Genomic DNA, 21,608 nt, shown 5'->3' with positions numbered 1-21,608 from the left:
ATTTGTAAAAATTAACTTACTAGAGAAATTGGCCTCAAAGTTATCATATCAACTATATCAAGGATGATCGGGGATAAATTTCTCAAGAACGAACCGACAAGCATCTCGGTCTGCGGCATTTCCTCCAAAATATCGGAAATCTTCATTATGTGATCATTCTTCTGGATCTGGTCGACGATTTTCTCGATGTTGTCGAAAATCACCGAGGTCGCCCACGCGAGTCCGTAAATCATCTTCCAATTTTCTCTGGTTTGAATTCCAAAAAGTGGGCTCTCCATTACGTTAAAGAGCTTGCAGATTGAACCTACGCTGCAGACATATGTAACGTGTCACTAATAATCTTGCAATAAAATTTTATAACATATCGATGACGACAACTTCTGAAAGACAGGTCTTGATAAATGAAATGTATAAAAAAATATTTCTTACCTGATCTCCCATGCGTCTTTCGCCGTTATATCTTTTGTCCACGAAGTTATAAAGTTCTGCTTCAATTTCTCCAATTTCTTTAAATCATAACGCTGACCCTCCTGCTGAACCAAGGTATCGATATATTGATAAATCTCAATTGTTTTCTCGTTGAAGCCAGTCCAATTAAATTCCTTCTGCCTGCGCGTGGTTTCCTCGTATTCGACGTTGGTCACGTTTAGTTCCAGATTCGTTTGCACCAATTTGGATAGATCGCACACCAGCTCCTTCAGAATTGTGCTGTTCGATTCCTTAGGAAAATTTAACAGAGCCGGCGGATTCGGATTCATGCAATACGTTCTCGTAAAATTCGAATATTCCAAGATCTGTAATGTCTATTTAACAAAAATCGCATTGAGACGAGAAAATATACAGAATTTTTAATTGATTATATTATGCAAATGATTTTAAGATGAAAGAAAACTTTAATTACATTTCACCCCAACTCACCTTTTTTCTATCCGTGACGGTGAGATAAAACGATTCGATCAACTCAGATTGACGATGACGTACTTCCTCTATCCAGCTGGTAGGATTAGTTCGTAGATCTTGCAGAACCATCTCGGCTAAAAAGTCCATATTTTCCAGATCCGGCCTGATTGTCATATAGGATAGACTAGTGGAACCCAGCAGTTTTGCTATGCTTAAATGAATTCCCAGACTAAAGAAAAGTACTGAATGTTAATACTTGAAATTATTTATATTGCGTGAAAAAAATAGATATATAAATTTATTTTATGCATAAATACATAATTACTCACATATCCAATTTTCCTTGAAGTTGCGTCTCTTTGAAAATTTTCGACCATTCGTCAGTGGTTTGAAAAATAGTCCAATTCAAATATGTTACTTTCCGTGTGTTTAGATAAGTTACGAATCCTCTTACGTCCCTTACAACGGATGTTAAGTTTGAACTTTCGATTTTGACAGGTCGTTTGAATGCCATAGTAACCATGGTCGATAAAGTTTTGGTCACCTGAAAAATACGCTTTGCTCATTGTGAAATCATAATTACTGTTATATTACAATTGATTGCTGTATGCGTACAATAGTTGCAAATTTGTGAAATTCGAAACTATTATAGACATCGGTAATTAATTTTTTTCCGTCATCGCTGCAGAATAATTCATCAATTTCGTTCGATTTGTCCTCAAATTCAATGTAATTATCGAATATCTCGTTCATTGTTTCTTTTCGACAAAATGCTTCTTCAAATTTAGCTTTTTTTAAATCTTCCAGTAGACGCTAGAAGAGAAATTTAAAAAATTATATTTTGAACAATTTGATTTAGTTTACAAGAAGGATAAGAGCTGTCAAAAATATTTTTAACTAAAGGAGAAAATAATAATACAAACCTCTACAAAATCTAATCGCGAAAAGGAATGAATAATTCTTTTGTATACAACAGGCTGCAAATTTATCAGCATCTTTTGGACTAAATTCTGATGTTTTTTAGAAATCTCGTATAATCTTCTCAAGATATCTTCATGAAGAATTGCGACGTGATGAGACATTTGCACGATATTATCTATCAATGACACAAGATATGTCACTGAATTCACTATATTTTCGGAAAAGAAATTTTTAAGCCCATCGAAAGTGTTAGCAGCTCTAAAAATGAAAGATTAAATATTACAGACATTTATAAATATTATTAATTTACTTGTATGTTAAAAGAGGAAACACTTGCAATTCAAAGTCATTTTTGTGACGATCGATAAGTTTATTAGTAAGCTTTAAACCATCCTGCAAGATCAAGAAAGACAAATCCAATATCTGCGTAATATTGTAATCATCTGAATTGGAAAAAGTCGATATTGCTCCTCCCAAACGGTCCATCACGCTGAAGAAATCATCATCTTCGGTAGAATTGAGCTTGTGGTACTTCACAACTTCTTTCACCATCTTTAGAAGTCTGTTTAATTTGAGAAATCCACTTCGAGCGAGCGGCCAATCATGTTCGTATGCAAATACAGGATCCAAAACTACGATGGCTTTATTGATGCTGAAATTAAGACATTTACATTCCTCCGGATATTAATGGTTTCGAGATATTGAATTACAATTTAAGGAAATTAGATTTTAAATATGAGACGCATGAACGCAAACTTACAAGTCCAGATCGATTTCCTTGAAAGTAACGTTTTGGAAGACCAAGATTATTTTCGGCAGCCATTCACGAACCTTCAAGTACTCGGGTATGTATTTCTGGGAAGTCTTTAGATCGAGGATGGTTTCTACCGCTCGTTTCAAATCCTGGAAAAAGTTGTAATCGCGAAATTTTGCCATTGCGCGATCGACCATCTCCAGTAAGCCGGTAAAGTCCAGATGCTTCGAAAGAGTCTCTAAAATGTCGGGGATTGCTGTCGAGTCGATGTTGCAGAGAACGTTCGAAATCTCTGCAAAGTCCTCCTCTTTAGGTAGAATCAAATATTTCTTCAGATTTGTCGGGGAGCAAACGACGCCATTGATGTCGGACGAACCAAAAGTTTTGATCAACTGTAGACGAAAATTAATAAATAAATGAAAATCAATAGAAACATCTTTTTTATTCGCTGCAATATTATGAAAATAATGCATACTTTTTGATATAACATTTGTACAAGACTGGAAAAAGAGAAGTGATTAGATAAATCTCGGCGTAATTAATATCATTTCTGTTTCAATATATAGAAGTAATTACTTACGTATATTAATTTTACGGATGATTCGAATAAATCATCAACCAAACCCTCTCTTGCTCTCGGCATTTGAGATTTTAATAAATTTTTAATTTCTTCGTGATTTTTAAACAAGTCACCCAAACGGATTCCTCTATCTATTAATATATTTATATATTCAATTTCTCAATCACTTGAAAGAAAACGTCAAATTAGATTTCATTGCAGTCATACCGAAAAGCGCCTTGATTTCCGGCTTGGTGAGGATCTCTGCCATCGACTTCAACAATTTAATACTCTGCGGCAACGTTTCCACGGCGGAGATAATAGTCTTATTATTGAGCATCGGTTGTAGTTCCACGATTAAAGGACTTAAACTGTTATCACGTAAAAAGAAAAGAAAAGAGAAGAATGAGTCATATTTTTCCAGATTTTGTCCAGAGAAGACGTAGTAATTGTAACGAATTAATCTCATGTACGAGCTTAATTAATTAAATTGCGAGACTAACGTGGAATTTTTGTACGATGGCACTTGCTCGTATTCCGATAACGGATCGCAGGGACTTCCAACGCTACATATGTAACTCTGCACAAAAGGTAGAAGCCCGTCCTGCGGCATCGACCTTGCGGGAAATTGACATGTCGAGTAATATTCCGGATCGACATTATCACGCACTGTGTAAAGAATCATAAAAACCACTACTGGCCAGAGAAATATCAAGGCTAAGATTCCCTGAAAGAAATTTATACGATGTATACGAATCCAAGTAGAATAAATAGGAAGCAGACGTATCGTTAAATCGAATATAATAACTTACTGATTGTCGTTTCCGAACGATATAATTCTTCCAAAGAAGAAGCCCGAGCTGATCGATCTTCATCTTTTACAGAGCCGAGAAACTGTAACACTAGAAATTATTTCGAAGGAACATTTAGTAAATCAAGAAAATAATTTACAATAATATTTTCGATAATATATATAATCTCTTTTTATCTTTTCTTATAAAGGGTTTTTTTTATAAAAGCTTTCTTTTAGAAAGTTCTTTTAGATTCGTATTTTCGTAAATGTACAATTATTCTGCTCACACGCGACTTTCAGGATATATGTCTATATTTATTTATGTTTAAGAGTTGTCTCGATATCCTTACAAAATTATGCTATCTGTTAGTATACAAAGTGAGACATCGACTAAACGGGCAATAAGGCAATATACTTGTTATTGGTTTACAACGAGACACATTGATTGACTTAATAGGCGCTAAGAGATAATATTTGTTCTTCATTTTATTCGCACACAATAATGCAGCTATCATTCTTTTCCCTAAGAAAAAAATAATGAAGTTACATAACAGACAAAATATATAAGAATAATATTAATATGTATTAATAATATAATAAAGCTTTAAATATATATAAATGATGAATTTCAACTTTTGAATAATCAATGTGTGTGTGTGTTCGGGATAATTTTGTATATTAATATTTAGAATTTTTGTATACAATCTCTCTCATCGTTATGTTAGAAGAAGTCATTTACAATGTTACGATGCTCGGGGCAGACGCTAGCAAACCGAGATTTTCACCGGAAAAACTATACCGAAAATCTCACAATGGAAAGTTTTGCGAGCTCGCGTGCGGCCCCGCCGTATACTTTTCTGTCTAGAGTACTCGAAATGTGTGGAATCTACTTGAACCGAGTGCACTCGGAAAAATGCTGGCGGTGAATGGTTGAATTCACTATCAGAAAATTTTATCGCGGCCATGAAGAAACAAGCTGGAAATTTTTCACTATGACGTTGAATTGCATCCGCGTCTTACGGTATGTACCAAGTATATACCAAGTAATATACATCAAGAGGCGAATTATACCGAATAATTATGCGAATAATACCAGAAAATCCACTTTCATTATTCCACACTCAAGCTTAATGCATTGCGAGATAAATACTTTAAACATCGTCTCACTATAAATGAAGAAAATAGACAAGATTTGTTAATAGCTGTCTTATGGTTCTATCTAAAAAATGTCTATCTAAATATATATACATTATAAAAAATAATATTATAAAATAATATTATAAAACAAGCTATACAATATCTATAAAAATATTTTAAAAATTGTGTTCTGCTTTTGTCAGCAATAGAAATAATTTTTTATATCTATTATGTTCATTATTTCGCTCTGTTGCACGCTATTATTTTTACATTGCGTATTAGTTATATATCTTTCTCATTTAAAATATATATTTTTTTATATTTATTTTGCAAAATAATAATTTTGGATCCACCGCGTATATACGTCTTTTAAACAACCAGTAAATGTTACATTACATGCCTATATACTTTGGGAAGAATTCTGTATTTAAATATATTATAAAGGGAATTGACCACTGTCCTTTCATGCCGGAGATTCGCACTACTGATTGTCCTCATTAACGCACAATACGATTTAATTCTATTTGCACCGAACTTTGAATTTGTTGTCGCATTGAGCATCCACGAAATTATTTTGATTTCTTTCGAAAAGAATTTTATTATAGGAATTAATTTTATGTTTGCATATTTATTGTTTACATATTCAATTAATTAGTAACAACCGAGTTAAAAACTGATGTATTATTTTTCTTTAGAGATATTTAGTTCAATAAATATTTATCGTTTAGTGATGTTATATCGTTCAATTGTATAGTCCACGTAAGATACATAAACGAAGAAGAAGTAAACATAGCAGAAATCTATTTCAAATGTTTCGAAAATGTGAAAACATGAAGAACGTTAGTATACGAAGAGATTTCCTCTCATCAATTATCCATATCGTCATATTTTTAACAATATTAATTAATGAAAGGCTCGTATAAATTAACAAAATTAAACAAATCAAATATAGTGGGCCAACTAAACGAGCAAATAAATAAGATGTAAAAATTTATTAATAGTTAAATAATTAAATTAACATTCCGTTACAGAAACAATATAAATCGTAAACGTTTCGACTGCACTACAGTCTTTATCAATACATAAAAGTTAAATATTAAAATACAAAGTTAGTTAAATATTAAAATATAAAATTAAAACGATTCTTCGCTGTTGACCAATAGATGTGCAAGGCGATTGGTCTGAGATGCCAAGTTATGCGACATTTAAACATGCTGCGAATATAATACGCGAATTAAATCAATGTCAGAGAAAATTAAAAAATCTTTCAACTTACATTATCGTTTTAACAAGTCCTTTTTCCCGATATTACAAGTGTGTGTTGCGAAGTCTGAATATCAAATGTCAAAGTAGAGAGCGTGATGTATTTATTTATTACCAATGTTTTTTCTAAACTATGATTCAGCAAATTTTTTAAGTATGTCAAAATAACTACTGTCTAGATAGTATTTTTAACATTTAACTTTGTATTTTAATATTTAACTTTTATGTATTGATAAAGACTGTAGTGCAGTCGAAACGTTTACGATTTATATTGTTTCTGTAACGGAATGTTAATTTAATTATTTAACTATTAATAAATTTTTACATCTTATTTATTTGCTCGTTTAGTTGGCCTACTATATTTGATTTGTTTAATTTTGTTTAACAATATTGTTAAATAGTTTCGAAAAATATAGGTTTCTTCGTAAAAAATAATTTATAATAAATAAAACAATGATGAATAATGGAAAACAAATATGACTAGTATTAGAGAATAATTATGATTCGTCTTGCAAAAACAACTACCAAAGCCTGGATCAATTGAAGATATTAATTATTATATCATGAAATTTTACTTTAACATTCCTTTTTACAGATAATAATATTGACATAAATCAAAATAATAATTGCAAATGCGCTACCCTGTACATTTCAATATCGATTTATCAGCTAAAGTTCGAGATTGATAATTACGTTATTTCAGAGAAATGTGATATGTTACGAGTACTTCGTAAAAATAAAATACAAGTTTATCATCTAGTATCGAGGATGTTTGTACTATGAGCATCAAAGCAAACTCGTAAACAGCGTAACTAATTTACGTATCCGTCGCAGTTGCAGCAGGAAATGCGTAGTGCCCTGTCGCGTGCTGCATCGACGACAGGATGCATTATGGAGATATGGAGCAGTGAACTGAGCGGTTCTCGTATAAGGATAAAGTGCATATCAGAAAAATATAAATGTTCCTGTCTCTGCGTCAATCTCTCCTTCCGGGGAGAAATTACAAAGTATCGTGCGCAAAAGCCGGAAGAAATAAGAGGATCATTTATTTCCGGTCATTAGACGCATCTAATTTCAGTTTATAATGAATAATGCAATATAATCTTATATGAAATTAACGAAATATATTAACATTAATAATAGACATTAATAACAGAGCACATTCGCGAAATGGATTTATAATGAAGAGAATTGCATTGAACAAGAAAAAATTAACATATACATATTACAAAAGTTTTTTATTACAATTATATTTATTATTAAACTATAAAATAGATGAATTGTTGAAATAATTTGACATAAACTATATAATAACTTTGACAGAATTGCAAATTCTGCAATTATGAATGAGGAGAATTTGATTAAATGCTTAAGAAAATTCTTGCAGATTTCTTCTTGCAGATTTTTAATTGCATGACCTTTAAATTAATCAGCATTCGTAGTCGTATACATGACGACCGGTCATTCGTAGACGATTACACGAGTCTCTCATGAGATAACAAAGATTCCTAGTAATTATTGATTTGGAAATTTTGTGGTGGAGTATATGGTTAACGTAATCATAGGTGACGTGACTATATTTATGGAAAGCTACATGGCCGTAATACGATTGCTCGTATACGAAAATACAGGCATGTATCGTCTTAAATTTATTTTGCAACGTAATCTACATCCCGCGCATGTATACATAGAATCCAGTAAATTCTAATATAATCAATGAACGACTAATTTCTTATGAAGACGGAAAGGAAAAATACTCCGGGAATTATTTTTTTTTAAATTTATTACGCGATCACTGAAAAAACCGTTTATTCTACATTTCTTAGTTGTGTCTTCTAAGTAATAATCTTCTTAACGATTACACTGTCGCGATTTAATCAACATAATATGCATACGAATACGTTTTTCTGCTAATGGAAGACAAACTGAAATATGTGAGAAATATTAATATACTTTGTGCAATAAAGTTCAATAGTATCGTCAAGCGTTTAGAGAATAAAATTAAAAATCGAGAGGCTCCAATGTTATATGTATGTATATTCCAGAAAAAGCACATGTTCTTGCAATGTGTTAAAGAGCACGTCAAAGTGTTCTTTGTTATATAATACTAAAAATCTTATCTGTATAATAGTGAGAAGATGCAGCCTATTATGAGACAGCATAATAAATATTTAAAGAACTTCCGATACTCGATACCAAGTTTACTTAAGTTTATTGAAGAATATCGAGAATATTTATATGACACACTATATTTGACATACATACGTGTGACATATATATGTGCAAAAATATAGAATATAAGTCTCTTGCAGCTATATGCGATGTATACTTATTAATGTTATGAAACTTCGATAGTTTTTTTTGATTAAACGGGCAATTAATTTATTTATCTTTTTTATTACTTCACGCATAGTTGGCGGTTGCAAAAGGAAATAATCACCGCCTTCTTCGTATATTTTATTCAATGACCATGAATTATGAGCTGATTATTGCTGTTTACATCGTCACGAGCAAACTTCTTGCTATGCAAAAAGTGAGGCATTCCGGTCTAGAGCTTCGTTTATTAACACCCCGCGAACAAACGTGCACTTTCACTGGATCCTGTGTGCAGTTATGCGAGCCGGCGGCCGAATAAACGTGAATCATTTCGTAACAGTTCGTCGCGTTCGTCATGTGTGGATTTAATTACGTCTCTCTGTACACAATACGAATAAATTCACGCGATAAATAATCTTCACTTTCTCACGGACGACGATTAAAACGTGTCGCTATCCCGACGCACGATCAATTAAAAGCGGAAGGGTCGCAATTTTTTTCAATTCACCATTTATTTCACTGACGAGAAATAATCCCTTTACTACTGCATATATATATATATATATATATATATATATATATATAATACCTGCCATTCGTTATGCGAAATATGTGACAGTTGTACAATCTATAAAATGAAATAACTGACCGATAGTAAATGAGACTTTATTGCGCGTACGCGGAGAAACAAAATACGAGATATGTCCATTTAATTACGCGTTATTATAATTTACAGTTAATATTCCTGTGAAATGAAACGAGAGTGAGAACGATATCGCGGCAATGAGATTCATCAAGCGTGCGATGCGTCGTTTCGTTTCCACAGGTGAAAATCCGCGATCTGATTATTAATATGCCTGGCACGTGGCATGCAATCCGAATATACTTTAGTGTCGTTGGCACATAATTATTATACATGGCAGTGACCATCGTTACGACAATATAACCGCGACAACTGCAACTACAAAGCGATACTGTATGTATACTTTGTAAGCGTCCTTCCATATTTATTGCCGGTGCATCGATAGAATATCCTCGCCTCGTGTGTTACACATTTATTGATATTGAAATAACAAATATTACAATGCGTGTTGTGTGAAAAATATCTTGTATTTATTTTTTTAACCGATATAGAATATATGTAACTCTCGAATAAAACGTATAACATTAATGCCTATAATTTTTGCAAATTGCTCTGATTTTTTTATCCTACCGTATCATTATCTTGTATTACGCATACGAATTACCGCCTGTTGTCCACGCAAAAACATCTCGAGGTCGAGCAAGGTTCAAGGTTGCTGACATCGAGAGACAATCATAAATCATAACTAAGCGCGCTGAATATTTCTCAGCATCTAAACGAGTAATTTACATGAAGTTGACCTTAATGTCAAAATGCGAAATTATTAAATAAATTTCTCAAAACACGAAACACAAGGACAACAAGAGAGTAGATATCTATTAATGCGTCGTAAAATATATTACGCAGGCTAGATCTACGTATGAATATATAATGATCAAATACAATCGTTCAAAACTAAACATTATTAACATTGTGCATTTACATTTTTGCGTAAAATTCGATGGCGGATTATCCACAGCCATAAAGTTACATCCATAAAGAGATAAAACTTGAATAAGAAATTTTCACTTAGGATTGTCGTGAATTAAACTTTAATCGTTTAAACTTATACAAAGTAAAAAATTTTATGATGACAGATTTATGATTAAAAATGTTATAATGTAAAATGATATCAGCACATTTAACTAAAAAAAAAATATTTAAAAAACAAATGTATTTAACAACTTTTTTGCTTTTTATTCTCGACTATTAAATATTTAATTAATAAATGGTTAATCAATTCTGCATGTTTTTCTTCTGCCTTCAGCATTAATTACTGACCTTTTCACAATGATTAAGCATAAGAAAAATAATGAAATTAATAAATCTCATATGTAAGATTGAATTGAATATGTAAGATTAAATGAAATAGATGCATGGATAGAGACAAGATGATAATAGGTCAAGAGAGATGTATTAAGGTATAAGACCACAGCTCTTCCGCATAAACGTTACATAGTCTGTTATTTTACTAGAGAGATAGAAATAAGTTCAAGGCTGCGAATAAAGTTATATAAAATATGAAGGCACGTTGCGTTAGATATATACAACACAACACTCTTTGATAGCTAAAGAAGTCTAGAGTCCAAAAAGAAGAAAATTAATCATAATAATTGCGATATATGGAACTGCAAATGAAGAAATAAAAAGGAAAACATTTGAAAAATGTTTCTCAACATAGCAATGTGTAGCACGAAAATTATAAATATAAATCATTAATTGTTAAAATTATAAATAAAAATAATTAAATATAAAGCAAGATCGATACAGACGAAATATGAATGTAAAAATGCGAGTCGCTCTGACAGAATAAGATACGAAAAAGATCATTCGCTGTCATTAATTGTCGTTAATTGTTATCGACGATCATCTACATTTGACAGATGTGAACTTTTTTTTCGAATCACATCACGTCTAATAGCCTTTATTCCGGAGAAGAAAGTTCAGAGTTGCGTGCAACCACATAAAACAACTGCTCAGACATCAGGAAGGATTGCATCCTTGCTTTTCTCAGAAACCTCAAATGATGATACCGTCAGCAGCAGCAGCTGGTCGAGCAAGTTTCCCGATCGTCTCCGGAGCCTCCTTAAAGGAGCGCAAAGGAACAGAGGAATCTAGTGCGTAACAACTCGCTCGCATTCTTCCACCAGAGTTTCTCTCTCGTTCTCCGAAAGCGAGAGCGAATTCTACGGTTGCGACACTAACAATAAGCTCGTTTTGAATTTTCGACAAGTGAATTTTCAAGAATCATGGAAGATTAAGGCGCGTAAATAATACGCGAAGCACGTTCTCCATAATAACACCTAAAAGATAGATGACAGATCAGCGGAAGGTCGAGTCATAAGGTTCTTTTCCAACGACACCAGCCAGGATTGCGTGATTAATTCGATAAATATCTAAAACAATGTTTTCCCGTACACCTTGGAAATGATGAGACGATAAAGATGTTAATTTGATCATATCTCTATTCTCAAAGTGTCTTTACTTCCGAAACGCGCAAAAATATGCGCAAATATTTATGCGCATTTTTGCTACGATCACGAAATGTCACAGATTTTTTGAAGATAATATAATTACTTTTATTTCACATTTCGATAAATAACAAACATGGGCTAGAACTTAAACATGTGGTTCCATTGCTTTATCATGATGTGTGTTAACCTTCGTAATTTCGAGACGCAAATAAAGAAGTTGAGCAATACAAAACATTAAATTATACTTCTGGAATTTTCCGAATCAATTTGTTCATATAAAATTATTAATAATACAGATTTTTACCTATGTAATTAAATTGTACAAACATTTTACGCATATTTGCGCCTTTTGTTAAATAGAAAAAAAAGTTAAATAAAAAGTTTGGTTTAAAATAAAAAGTTTATGATTTATATATTAAAAGTGTAATTATAAAAAACATAAAAAGTGATATTGTTTTTCTATCATTTCAATTTAAATTTCACACATATAATCAAATACAATATAATCTAAAATTGAAAAGTAAAATATTAAATATATAGTTTTCTTTTATTTTTAAATAAAAATTTTGCTTTTGATCATGTTTCTTTAAAACTTTTTTTTTTAACTTTTTTATCCTAGTACATATAACCATCGAGCGAAAATTTAAATTAATTGAACATTGAATAAAAATATGCTTCAAAGGCGATGATTTTCCGTAACTCCATAGAATAAATAAAAATCTCGAATAAATCTCAAAGTTCTCTCTTTCTTTCCGTCTCTCTCTCTCTCTCTTTGTCTCTTGACAAATATGACTAGAAGATTTATATCATACTTACAGGTTTGAAGCAAATGGTCACCTTGTCTCCACGACTGTATATAATATAAAAAAACGTAATGTCTAATACGTATATAAAAACTAAACGCGCGTATTTATCAGTGATTTAGCCTTATTAATCTATGCATTTGATTAGAAAAAAGATGCATAAATCGCACGTAAAATCGCGAATCAGGGATCCCCGAAGTGTTCGCCAATCTTTTCGGAGCACATTCTGTACGTGTACTCCGAATAATGGAGCAGACCGCTTCCGCAGCAAGGATGCACCGGCGAAGAGCAGAACCTGCCTGATTGCGGTCAGCGTGCGAGACTCATGCGGATCCACGAACGAAAGCGAACTTGTCCCGGCTTCTTTTCTTGTTTCGCGTTTTTCTCGTTCCTCTCGTCTCGGCGGTAGAGATGTCGACCGACGTTCATACACACTTGAACGACGGTCGAGAGACGACTGTTGCCACTACTGTGATCCACGACCACGTGGACCTTCGAAGTGTGCTACATACACTTGTTTGTCTCATGTATGTGTGTGTGTGTGTGTGTGTGTATGTATGTGTGTGTGTGTATGTGTGCACAAGCGTGCGAACGCGTGATCGTGAATCGTTTTCTTGATCGATTGACCGCGAGGTAGTGTCGGCAAAGTATAAATAGAAAACAGGTATAAAAGTTGCAAAAAAATTTTATGATTTTTTGGGTTAATTATTCAATTTATCAATTATATACCTACTATATTATAGTTCAACAGTAATTAATGATACATTTTATCACAGAATAATATTTATTTTTTTATCACGAGAATTTAATTCATTTTAATCATTCACGATTAATGATTATTTCATTAATATCATGTTAAGCAATATATAATTCTAGGAATTTTTTACTGGAAAATTATATGTGTATATATTCTTGATACAGATACGCATATATGAAAATTTCAATAATAACTTAATTATTTCGAGGAAGATGGAAATGTAGATTGTCAAGAATCTCGGAAGAGCATACTCCGATACGTGCGCGGAATCGTGCGAGAAATCACAAAATCCCGTGAGAAAAATGGTGAACTTAACATTCCTATCTCGTACAGAGTACTCACAGTAATACTGTTTACAATATCAATATATTTCGTTTAATCTAATAAGCAGGTCTAATAAATAGATTGAAATAAAAAGTTCATATACGCTATAATTTTATTGCATACAATTATAGTGTATATAAACTAGAATTATATACAAATCATATAATTTCCATATATAATTTCTGACCCGTATATAATCTTTGTATTTACAAGAAAAGTAATAATAAAACTAATTGGAAAATATAATAATTTTCTTTTTTTAAATCAAATTTAAAGAAATGTAAAAAACTGTTCATATATATATATATATAGTAATATATGAATAATTTTTTTCTTTTTATATAATTATGTGTGGGCAATTTTTTTCTTATTTTTTAAATTTTATTTTTTCTAAAAAAGCAATGTAAAATTATTTTTTTATTTATTTTTTCAATTATTCTTATTATTTTTCCTATATATAGGAGCAAAGATTTTACAAGAGAATAAAAACATATATAGATATACTTTATATATAATTCTATATTTTATATATGATTGCATAGACTTTTCTTCTCGTACACTAAATTAATTAGCAGTTTAATCTTAAGAGTATAAATATTTGGTTTATTAAACTTATCTTTAACTCGATGATTGAATATCAAGATTTGATTTACTACGAAGACTGATAACTTGATCTATTTATCAAACAATCGCGTGAATGCCAACGATAGGGTCAACCGGCTGACCTCTCGATTGACTAAAAATGGTAGCACGGATTTCCGATTAACGATTGCTCCGATCATTCGTAATGATGTAACATTTCAACCAGCAATTTATCGATATATATTACATACTTTGCTTGAAAAAAAGATACAACGAAACATAGGTATGTGTCGAAAAATTTCAGTGTCAAGGCAAAGCACATTTATGAATAATTAATTAAATCGCTAAAATAAAATTGAATGAATAATAATTATAATTATATGCATAATATAACACGTAACATGCTAATCTTATTGTTGTGTAATGCATAATTATTTAAAAATTCACAAATTTCATAATTTTTTTATTCTGTAATGTTTATTATATCAATGTTATGTGTACGTGTTTTAATCAAGCCACAATTAGAGCAATGAAAATATATTTTTCATCAGTTATAATATGCAACATTAATAAATGCAGTTGTGTTTAAATTTTCTCGTAAGCAATAATGCGACATTTTCAATGCGTTTCTCTTTTAATTTATTGCTTTTATCATGTTAAGAATAATTATTTTGCTTGCTCATTAGTAACATATGATCACAGAGGATATTCGCGTTATCAAAACTTAATTATCGGTCTCAATTTCACTACTGCACTTGTAATCAAATACAAATAAAAAAATTTTAAGATAAAGATTTCCAATAATTTCCAAAATATACATAATAGATAAAAAATAAAAACATGGCATATATTGAACTTTTTTTTAATTTACATATTTTATGTATGTATGTTTTTAGTTTCCTTCTTTTAATAAAATGAACAGTACAACAAAGCTGTATTATACTGTTAAACTTTCATTTAGTCTCAAGAACTTTAAACAATTATTACATAATACAGAGACTTATTCGAATTAAAAATAAAATTGTGTAAAGATTAATCAAATATATTAAACATATATATTAAACATTCTCTTTGTTAATATTAAAAATATGTTACTTGTAGTGAAAAAAATCTGTTGTTAAAGATAAACATGACTTTTAAGAGTAAACAAAGTTATATATTTCCTGAGAAAATTAGCAAATGTTAATGATATAACTCTGAGAGATATAAAATCTTTCTATTACTCTCAGATCCAAGGACTATCGCGACATATAGAAACGCAGGAATATAGGAATGCCGACTACCTGTGACTAATTCAAGGAAAAGAGGCGACTCCTCGTTTTTGGGGCACATCTAAAAATAGGGCTGGCATATACGCGGTATTTGAAAGAAAAAGATACAAGAAAGCGAAAAGCCGTCTGGCGAGAGTTGACCTGGTCGCCGAATGTCACATTCAACTTCATGGAAATTGAGGATCGCGACAACATATACATACATATATGCGTCGTGCATTATTCTACATATGCTAGCAATGCAATATTTGCATGACGCATCTCACGACCGGCGAAAAGGTATCTCAACATACGTTTCGCGAAACGCATACATATGCGCCCGCACATGTTACATATATTCATTATATGATGGTAATAATTGTTTACGTGTAAATTGGCATAATGTTAATTATGATACTATTAGGGAGCATTGCAAACACAATTTACTGGATGATCAAGGCCCCATTTATTGCATCGTAATAGTCGCTGCGAGATGTAACATTTACATCGCACATGTACGGAAACGCATGGGAACTATATATGAATAAATAATGATTTCGTGCATTATCGACGATTCAGTGATGACTCGACTACTAGGAGAGAGAAAATGGAAAAATCTCGTAAAATATATATTTTTCGAGGGACGCACATTTTCACTATTAAATATCTCACTTTCGATATAGTTATACAGAGTGTATAAATTCAAATTCGTGTATATGTATGTATGTATGTATAATAGAGTATATAGATTTAAAAATTTAACTACTTTTTATATAACGTTAATTTGCAGCAATATATCTCGTTCTGAATTAATTCAGTCATTATAACATTCAGTCAAAAACATAAACTCGCTATTTGACTCATTTATGTAGTTATTTTGTAACAATATTCCTTCTGATTTATAATTCAACTGTATATAGTATGCTTGATATAATATTTACTGCAATAATAAATACTAAATAATAACCAACAGCATAAATCATTACATTCAAACAAACAAGTTTGAGGCTAACATTGAAAAGATAGAATTATTTGCATGTCAGTATTTAAAATAGTCTTTGCTTTTATATAAACACATACTATATTTATAAAAAAGATAGTATTATTATATAAACTCAACATAACAGTGATACCAGTATAATATACTAATGTATTAGTGAAATATGTATAAACACATATAAATAAAAAGTACAAGAAATAAAAGATAAAAATAAAATACAAAATAAAATGCAAGAAATTATTTTTATATTTAAAATCTTTGACTCTAAATATAATTAATTAAATAACTATATACAAATCAAAGATATATACTTACACATATTCATGTGTACATATAAATTTCCACAAACATTACATAAGGCAGTCCATAGAATTTCTTATAAAGGTTCGCGGTCAAAGATCAGAGGAGTTATCAAGATAAGAGGAATAATCGTAGTAAATAGTGAATGGTATTTCATTAACCAACTTCTCACATGCTTCCGCAATAGCGTCAAATATGTTCTGCTTACTACATCGATTTGTCACGATCAATGTCGATATCGCTTAATATATTATACAGCATATATATACAGCATATATATACAGCACATATATTATTCTTTGCGAGATACGATTCTCTAAATTTCACAGCAATCTGTTCATCACAGGAAGAGCCACCATCTTAGTTTGCTTCTTGATTTTCCATTTTGGCGAGATTTGTTATGTACGGCAATCTTTTATCTCAACTTTTAAAAACTATATTTTTTTAACGAGCAATCTGTTTTTTAAGCAATATAAATATTCCCTAATTTTATATTTGTGTTCAAAAATTAATTACAATCAATTTTTTCTTATAATTATCGACCATTATCCAAATGTCAAATTTTCTTCTTAATTTTCGTTATTAATACCTTGTTTTATACTTTGAAGATGATTCATCCTTCTTTTAAACGCGAAAATTCATCTCGAGGATCTAAGAAGTTCAGATCTCGTTTGCCATTCATAAGAGCAACATTTCCCCTCGAGCATAACACTTTCGCGAATAATTAAATCTTGTTAAGTATACATCTTTGCCTTGAATTAAGTCTTATAAACAAGATAGTGTTATTTTAATTTTAATCAATTTATATTACGTCACGTCGCGAACGTAACAGAAATTACAGCTACTTCTCTCAAAGAGGGGTATAAAAAGTCATAAAAAAAAAAAATAAAAAGCGTTAAAATATGTAAACATGTAATAAATATTCTTGGCTGCATATTAGCCAGAGGATATGAATATATTGTTTGAAGATATTCAGATTTATTTTTATCGCTTTTCTCGTAGATTTAAGTTTTAATAATTTCCGCAATAATACTTCCACGAAATATAGATAGCGAATATGAATTTTTTATCGCGAAATCTGTCAAAGAAGAAACGTGATGTTCGCGTTTGACTGATTACAAGTGCAATCGAGGAAGGAAATACGATCGCCATGCAAAATGTGCTGAAGCCAAAATAAACGCATGTATATAGGAGATGCACCGGGGATCTCTGGTTGCATTGTGAAATGTTTTTTCCGGTCGCAATTAATGAACACCGCATAACGGCAATTAGATATGTCCAAGATGGATAATGTTGGATACTTATTGCATCAATTCACAAGCGCATCTCTGGCGTAGAATTTTTCGTCTCTCTCATCATTCTACAACCCTTTTATATACGAACATATATGTTTGTATGAATGTATATATATATGTATATACATGCGCTTTATCCTCTCCCTTGAGATAACCTTCTACCCGATCGAAGATGACGGGATACTGGAAAGAGCAGGTTCGCTATCCGCGATACAACAAACTATTGCGAAAAGTAGGTTATCGTAATCGTGAGAAGAAGGAAAGACCGCGTATACGAGAGCGCGACTTTTTTTCCCGAGTTCTTTCTTTAATCCATAAAACGGATTCCGCGTGATTCAATGCGTCGACCCGACCCAATAGGCATAAAGTAACGAAGCTGCTAGCAAATAATCAGCCGGTGCATTATCTTCATTTTACGTCATTACACTCGATTGCGACAGAACGAACTCTCTTTCTGAGAAAATTTCGCAGATACGGTTGTACAAGCAACCACTCGAGAAAAAAATTTAATTGGCTAAATTTTATACGTACATATGTACACATACTATAAGCGTGCTGCAAAATAAATCATCATTATTTTAATCTCAACATTGTAATTCAGACTCTTAACCACGCACTTTCATCTTGATACATTGTTTACCCCAATTATCACCATGCAATCTTGTTATGTTATTATTTTTTATGTACTGATTTTAAAAGATAATTTATACAAACTTTAAATTTTTGCCACATATTTTATCGCTACTATATATATTTTTTCTCGCAGAAACGTGAATAATATTATAAGTTTTTGTTTTTGTGCTATTTAAAGTAGGCTATGTCTCTTTCTCTTTGTATATGAAATTGTTACTTATATGAAACTGTTACAGAGACAGACCTCCGTCCGTTTCTTAAGAGAAAATGTAATAATGAACGCTAAACAGGAAAACCAGGATAGGAGACCAGGTATTAATTTATGCAAATTGCAGTCAAGAAACTATCGTGTGTCGCAAATGCGAGAAGACGAGAAAAACACATAATGAAACGCAGAAGATATTAAGCTCAATGTTAATGATTACTCGAAGGTCACGTCTGTCTCAATATCATTTCGTTTCTCTAATGACAAGTGCTGAATGTATTACGGCAATTATAAAGCTCACTCGAACTTCCGCGTGTGCCGACTCGCTTCAAAAGATCACTATGCGAGATACTAGAGGTTGCAATTTAACGACGCGCGATCGTTAGGCGAAATATTAGAAATTAGCGATAAATACGTTTGATATGAATATAATGCCTGGTTCACGGTAATTATGACCAAGCACACACTTCTTAGTGGGACAAACACAATTACGTAAACTAGAGTCGTAATGTAATCAAAGATATTCTCAAATGACAGTTCCGGCTTTTTAATGAAATATATATCATGTACAAAATACCTAAAAATAATTTGCAAATTAAAATGTAGTGAGATACGAAATAAGAGATATTTATGTATAATTAATTTTACTTTATTATAACTAAAACTCAGTATTATTTTAATAAATACTGATACTTTTTATTTCAGGTTTTTGATTTTTTAGTTTTTTTACTTAAGGGAATCATTAATTTAATAACAAAAGATGATTTGTATTGACGTAATCTATGTATAATTAATTTTAATTTATTATAACTAAAACTCAGTATTATTTTAATGACTTAGTATTATTTTAATAAACACTGATACTTTTTATTTTAGGTTTTTTACTTGATTTTTTTAGTTTTTTTACTTGAGGGAATCATTAATTTAATGACAAAAGATGATTTGTATTGACGTAATCTGTATAATTATACTCGCACTTTTTTTGTTTGTAACTTCAACTCACAATGCAACAGAAAAAGTATTTCAATACAACAGATAACACAATTACAATAATTTATATGATAATTGAAATACATATATTAAAAATATGAAAAATGTATAGATTATATAAGTAGTAAGATTTCTTACTAGTATACAGTTTATTCGTATAAAATCAGGAAATTTTATCTATGACGAAAAAAAGTCTAATACTATTTATACGTGTATTATTTTCAATTTTCTTTTATTAGTAAATTACAAATCAAATTGTTCGAATTTAGTTTTGAGAGAAATCTATGAGCAATTGTTTAATGTTAAATTTTCAAAATTTTCCATTTTATTATAAATCAATTAGTCTATCTTGTTTATAACATGGAGTTGGAACATTATAAACAGTAAAACAAAATTAAATGACTCGTTTACTTGGAACCTTTGAATACAGAATATTATTATTCTTATACATATGGATAATTGACACTTATTTAAAATTCATAAATAAGGTCATAGAGATCTCAAAACTCAAAAAATAATGTTTTTAATTAAAAATATTAATTTTAGAAATATATTAATATGTAATGTCTGCATTTCTCAAATAGAACTTCTTTGCTTTTTAATGTTTAATTTTTCAACATCGTAGAAATGAAAAGTCTTGAAGTTATAATTTCACTTTAGATGTATTAGATTGTCTGATAATATGCAGTTGAAATTAATGAAAATAGTGAATACTGAACAAGAGCAGCGTTCTGACAGCGAAGAAAATTAATCAGTGATGTGAAATTATCAAAATTTCCGGAAATTGCATATCCGGTGAGAGATTAAACGCGCATGATGGACGGGTTTCATTGTTATCCGGTATCATCATGTTTATTGTAATTATTATTAATAGTCATTACACTTATTATTTGAGCGCACGCGCGAGAAAGAGAGAAAAAGAAATAATTTCTATCATATATATTATTGCAATTATATGTACATATTTTTTGTTTATAATTTTAGGACGCATAATATTGCAAGCGTGATTTTTACAATAATCTGATATTTTAACAAGCATGTGTGTTTCTATATAATTACTATTACTTATATCATATGTTTCATTTTTATTTATTTATCATATAATTAATGATAAAAATCATATTGTTCAATAATTAAAAATAAAAAATTAACAATAATTTACCACAATATATTTAATATTCTTGAGATTTTTTTATAACATTTTTTTGAAATACCTTCTTTTGCGTATTTGAAAAATAATGTTGCTTTTATAATAATTTTGTCACTCTCAATTGAATAATATACATGATCCGATATCTGTCGTAAAGAGGAAAAATTAGAAGGAATTCTTGCAATCGACATTATAGGATCCTGCAACGGATAACAATGTATCGACAACGCATGAAGAAAAATCATTGATTAGGGGTGAAGAGAGGCAATTCGTTAATTTTTTATTCTAGCTTTTAAATTTTTTTATTTAAATAATCTCTACGTAATAATTAATTATACTTATGTACTGAAGCGAAACGATTTTTATTATTGTTTACAATAAATAAAAGCAAAACTATTTTTTCGTGTATTATCAAAAGCAAAATTAATTCTAAGTTTATTTTTTTCGAAGATTCTTATAATGTAATAAGTCAATTAAAATTAGGTATAATAGAATGACAACATTATAGTTATCGCGAGGCCATGTCATTAATATCTTTTCGATATTGCAACATTGCAGTAAGTTGGAAGTTTCTGAGCAG

At 30.7% G+C, this 21,608-nt stretch overlaps 1 protein-coding gene across 3 annotated transcripts in view; it reads right to left on the bottom strand.

Annotated features, from left to right (window-relative positions):
* ldd (lipid droplet defective) overlaps positions 1-13,007 on the bottom strand; it is a 36,750-nt gene extending 23,743 nt beyond the window's left edge. For 2 of the 3 annotated variants that reach the window (XM_029314253.2, XM_085486265.1), the window contains exons 1-13: positions 12,556-13,007; positions 3,947-4,036; positions 3,638-3,861; positions 3,363-3,505; positions 3,156-3,286; positions 2,582-2,967; positions 2,159-2,473; positions 1,824-2,079; positions 1,516-1,713; positions 1,230-1,444; positions 919-1,129; positions 430-803; positions 21-309 (exon numbers count right to left, since the gene is read on the bottom strand). In XM_029314253.2, the coding sequence (XP_029170086.2) occupies positions 21-309; positions 430-803; positions 919-1,129; positions 1,230-1,444; positions 1,516-1,713; positions 1,824-2,079; positions 2,159-2,473; positions 2,582-2,967; positions 3,156-3,286; positions 3,363-3,505; positions 3,638-3,861; positions 3,947-4,009 (2,805 nt within the window). In that variant the 5' untranslated portion in view covers positions 4,010-4,036; positions 12,556-13,007. Of the gene's footprint in view, positions 1-20; positions 310-429; positions 804-918; positions 1,130-1,229; positions 1,445-1,515; positions 1,714-1,823; positions 2,080-2,158; positions 2,474-2,581; positions 2,968-3,050; positions 3,081-3,155; positions 3,287-3,362; positions 3,506-3,637; positions 3,862-3,946; positions 4,037-12,555 lie in introns of those variants that run through there. The other variant, XM_085486266.1, reaches the window with a different exon arrangement.
* Between the last annotated feature and the right edge of the window lie 8,601 nt (positions 13,008-21,608).

This window comes from Nylanderia fulva, unplaced genomic scaffold (assembly GCF_048542155.1).
Source record: "Nylanderia fulva isolate GAGA-0341 unplaced genomic scaffold, ASM4854215v1 Scaffold41, whole genome shotgun sequence".
In the NCBI taxonomy this organism is placed as follows: Eukaryota; Metazoa; Arthropoda; class Insecta; order Hymenoptera; family Formicidae; genus Nylanderia; species Nylanderia fulva.
Note: the sequence above shows the minus strand (reverse complement) of the source record. Positions and strands in the feature narration are given on the sequence as shown.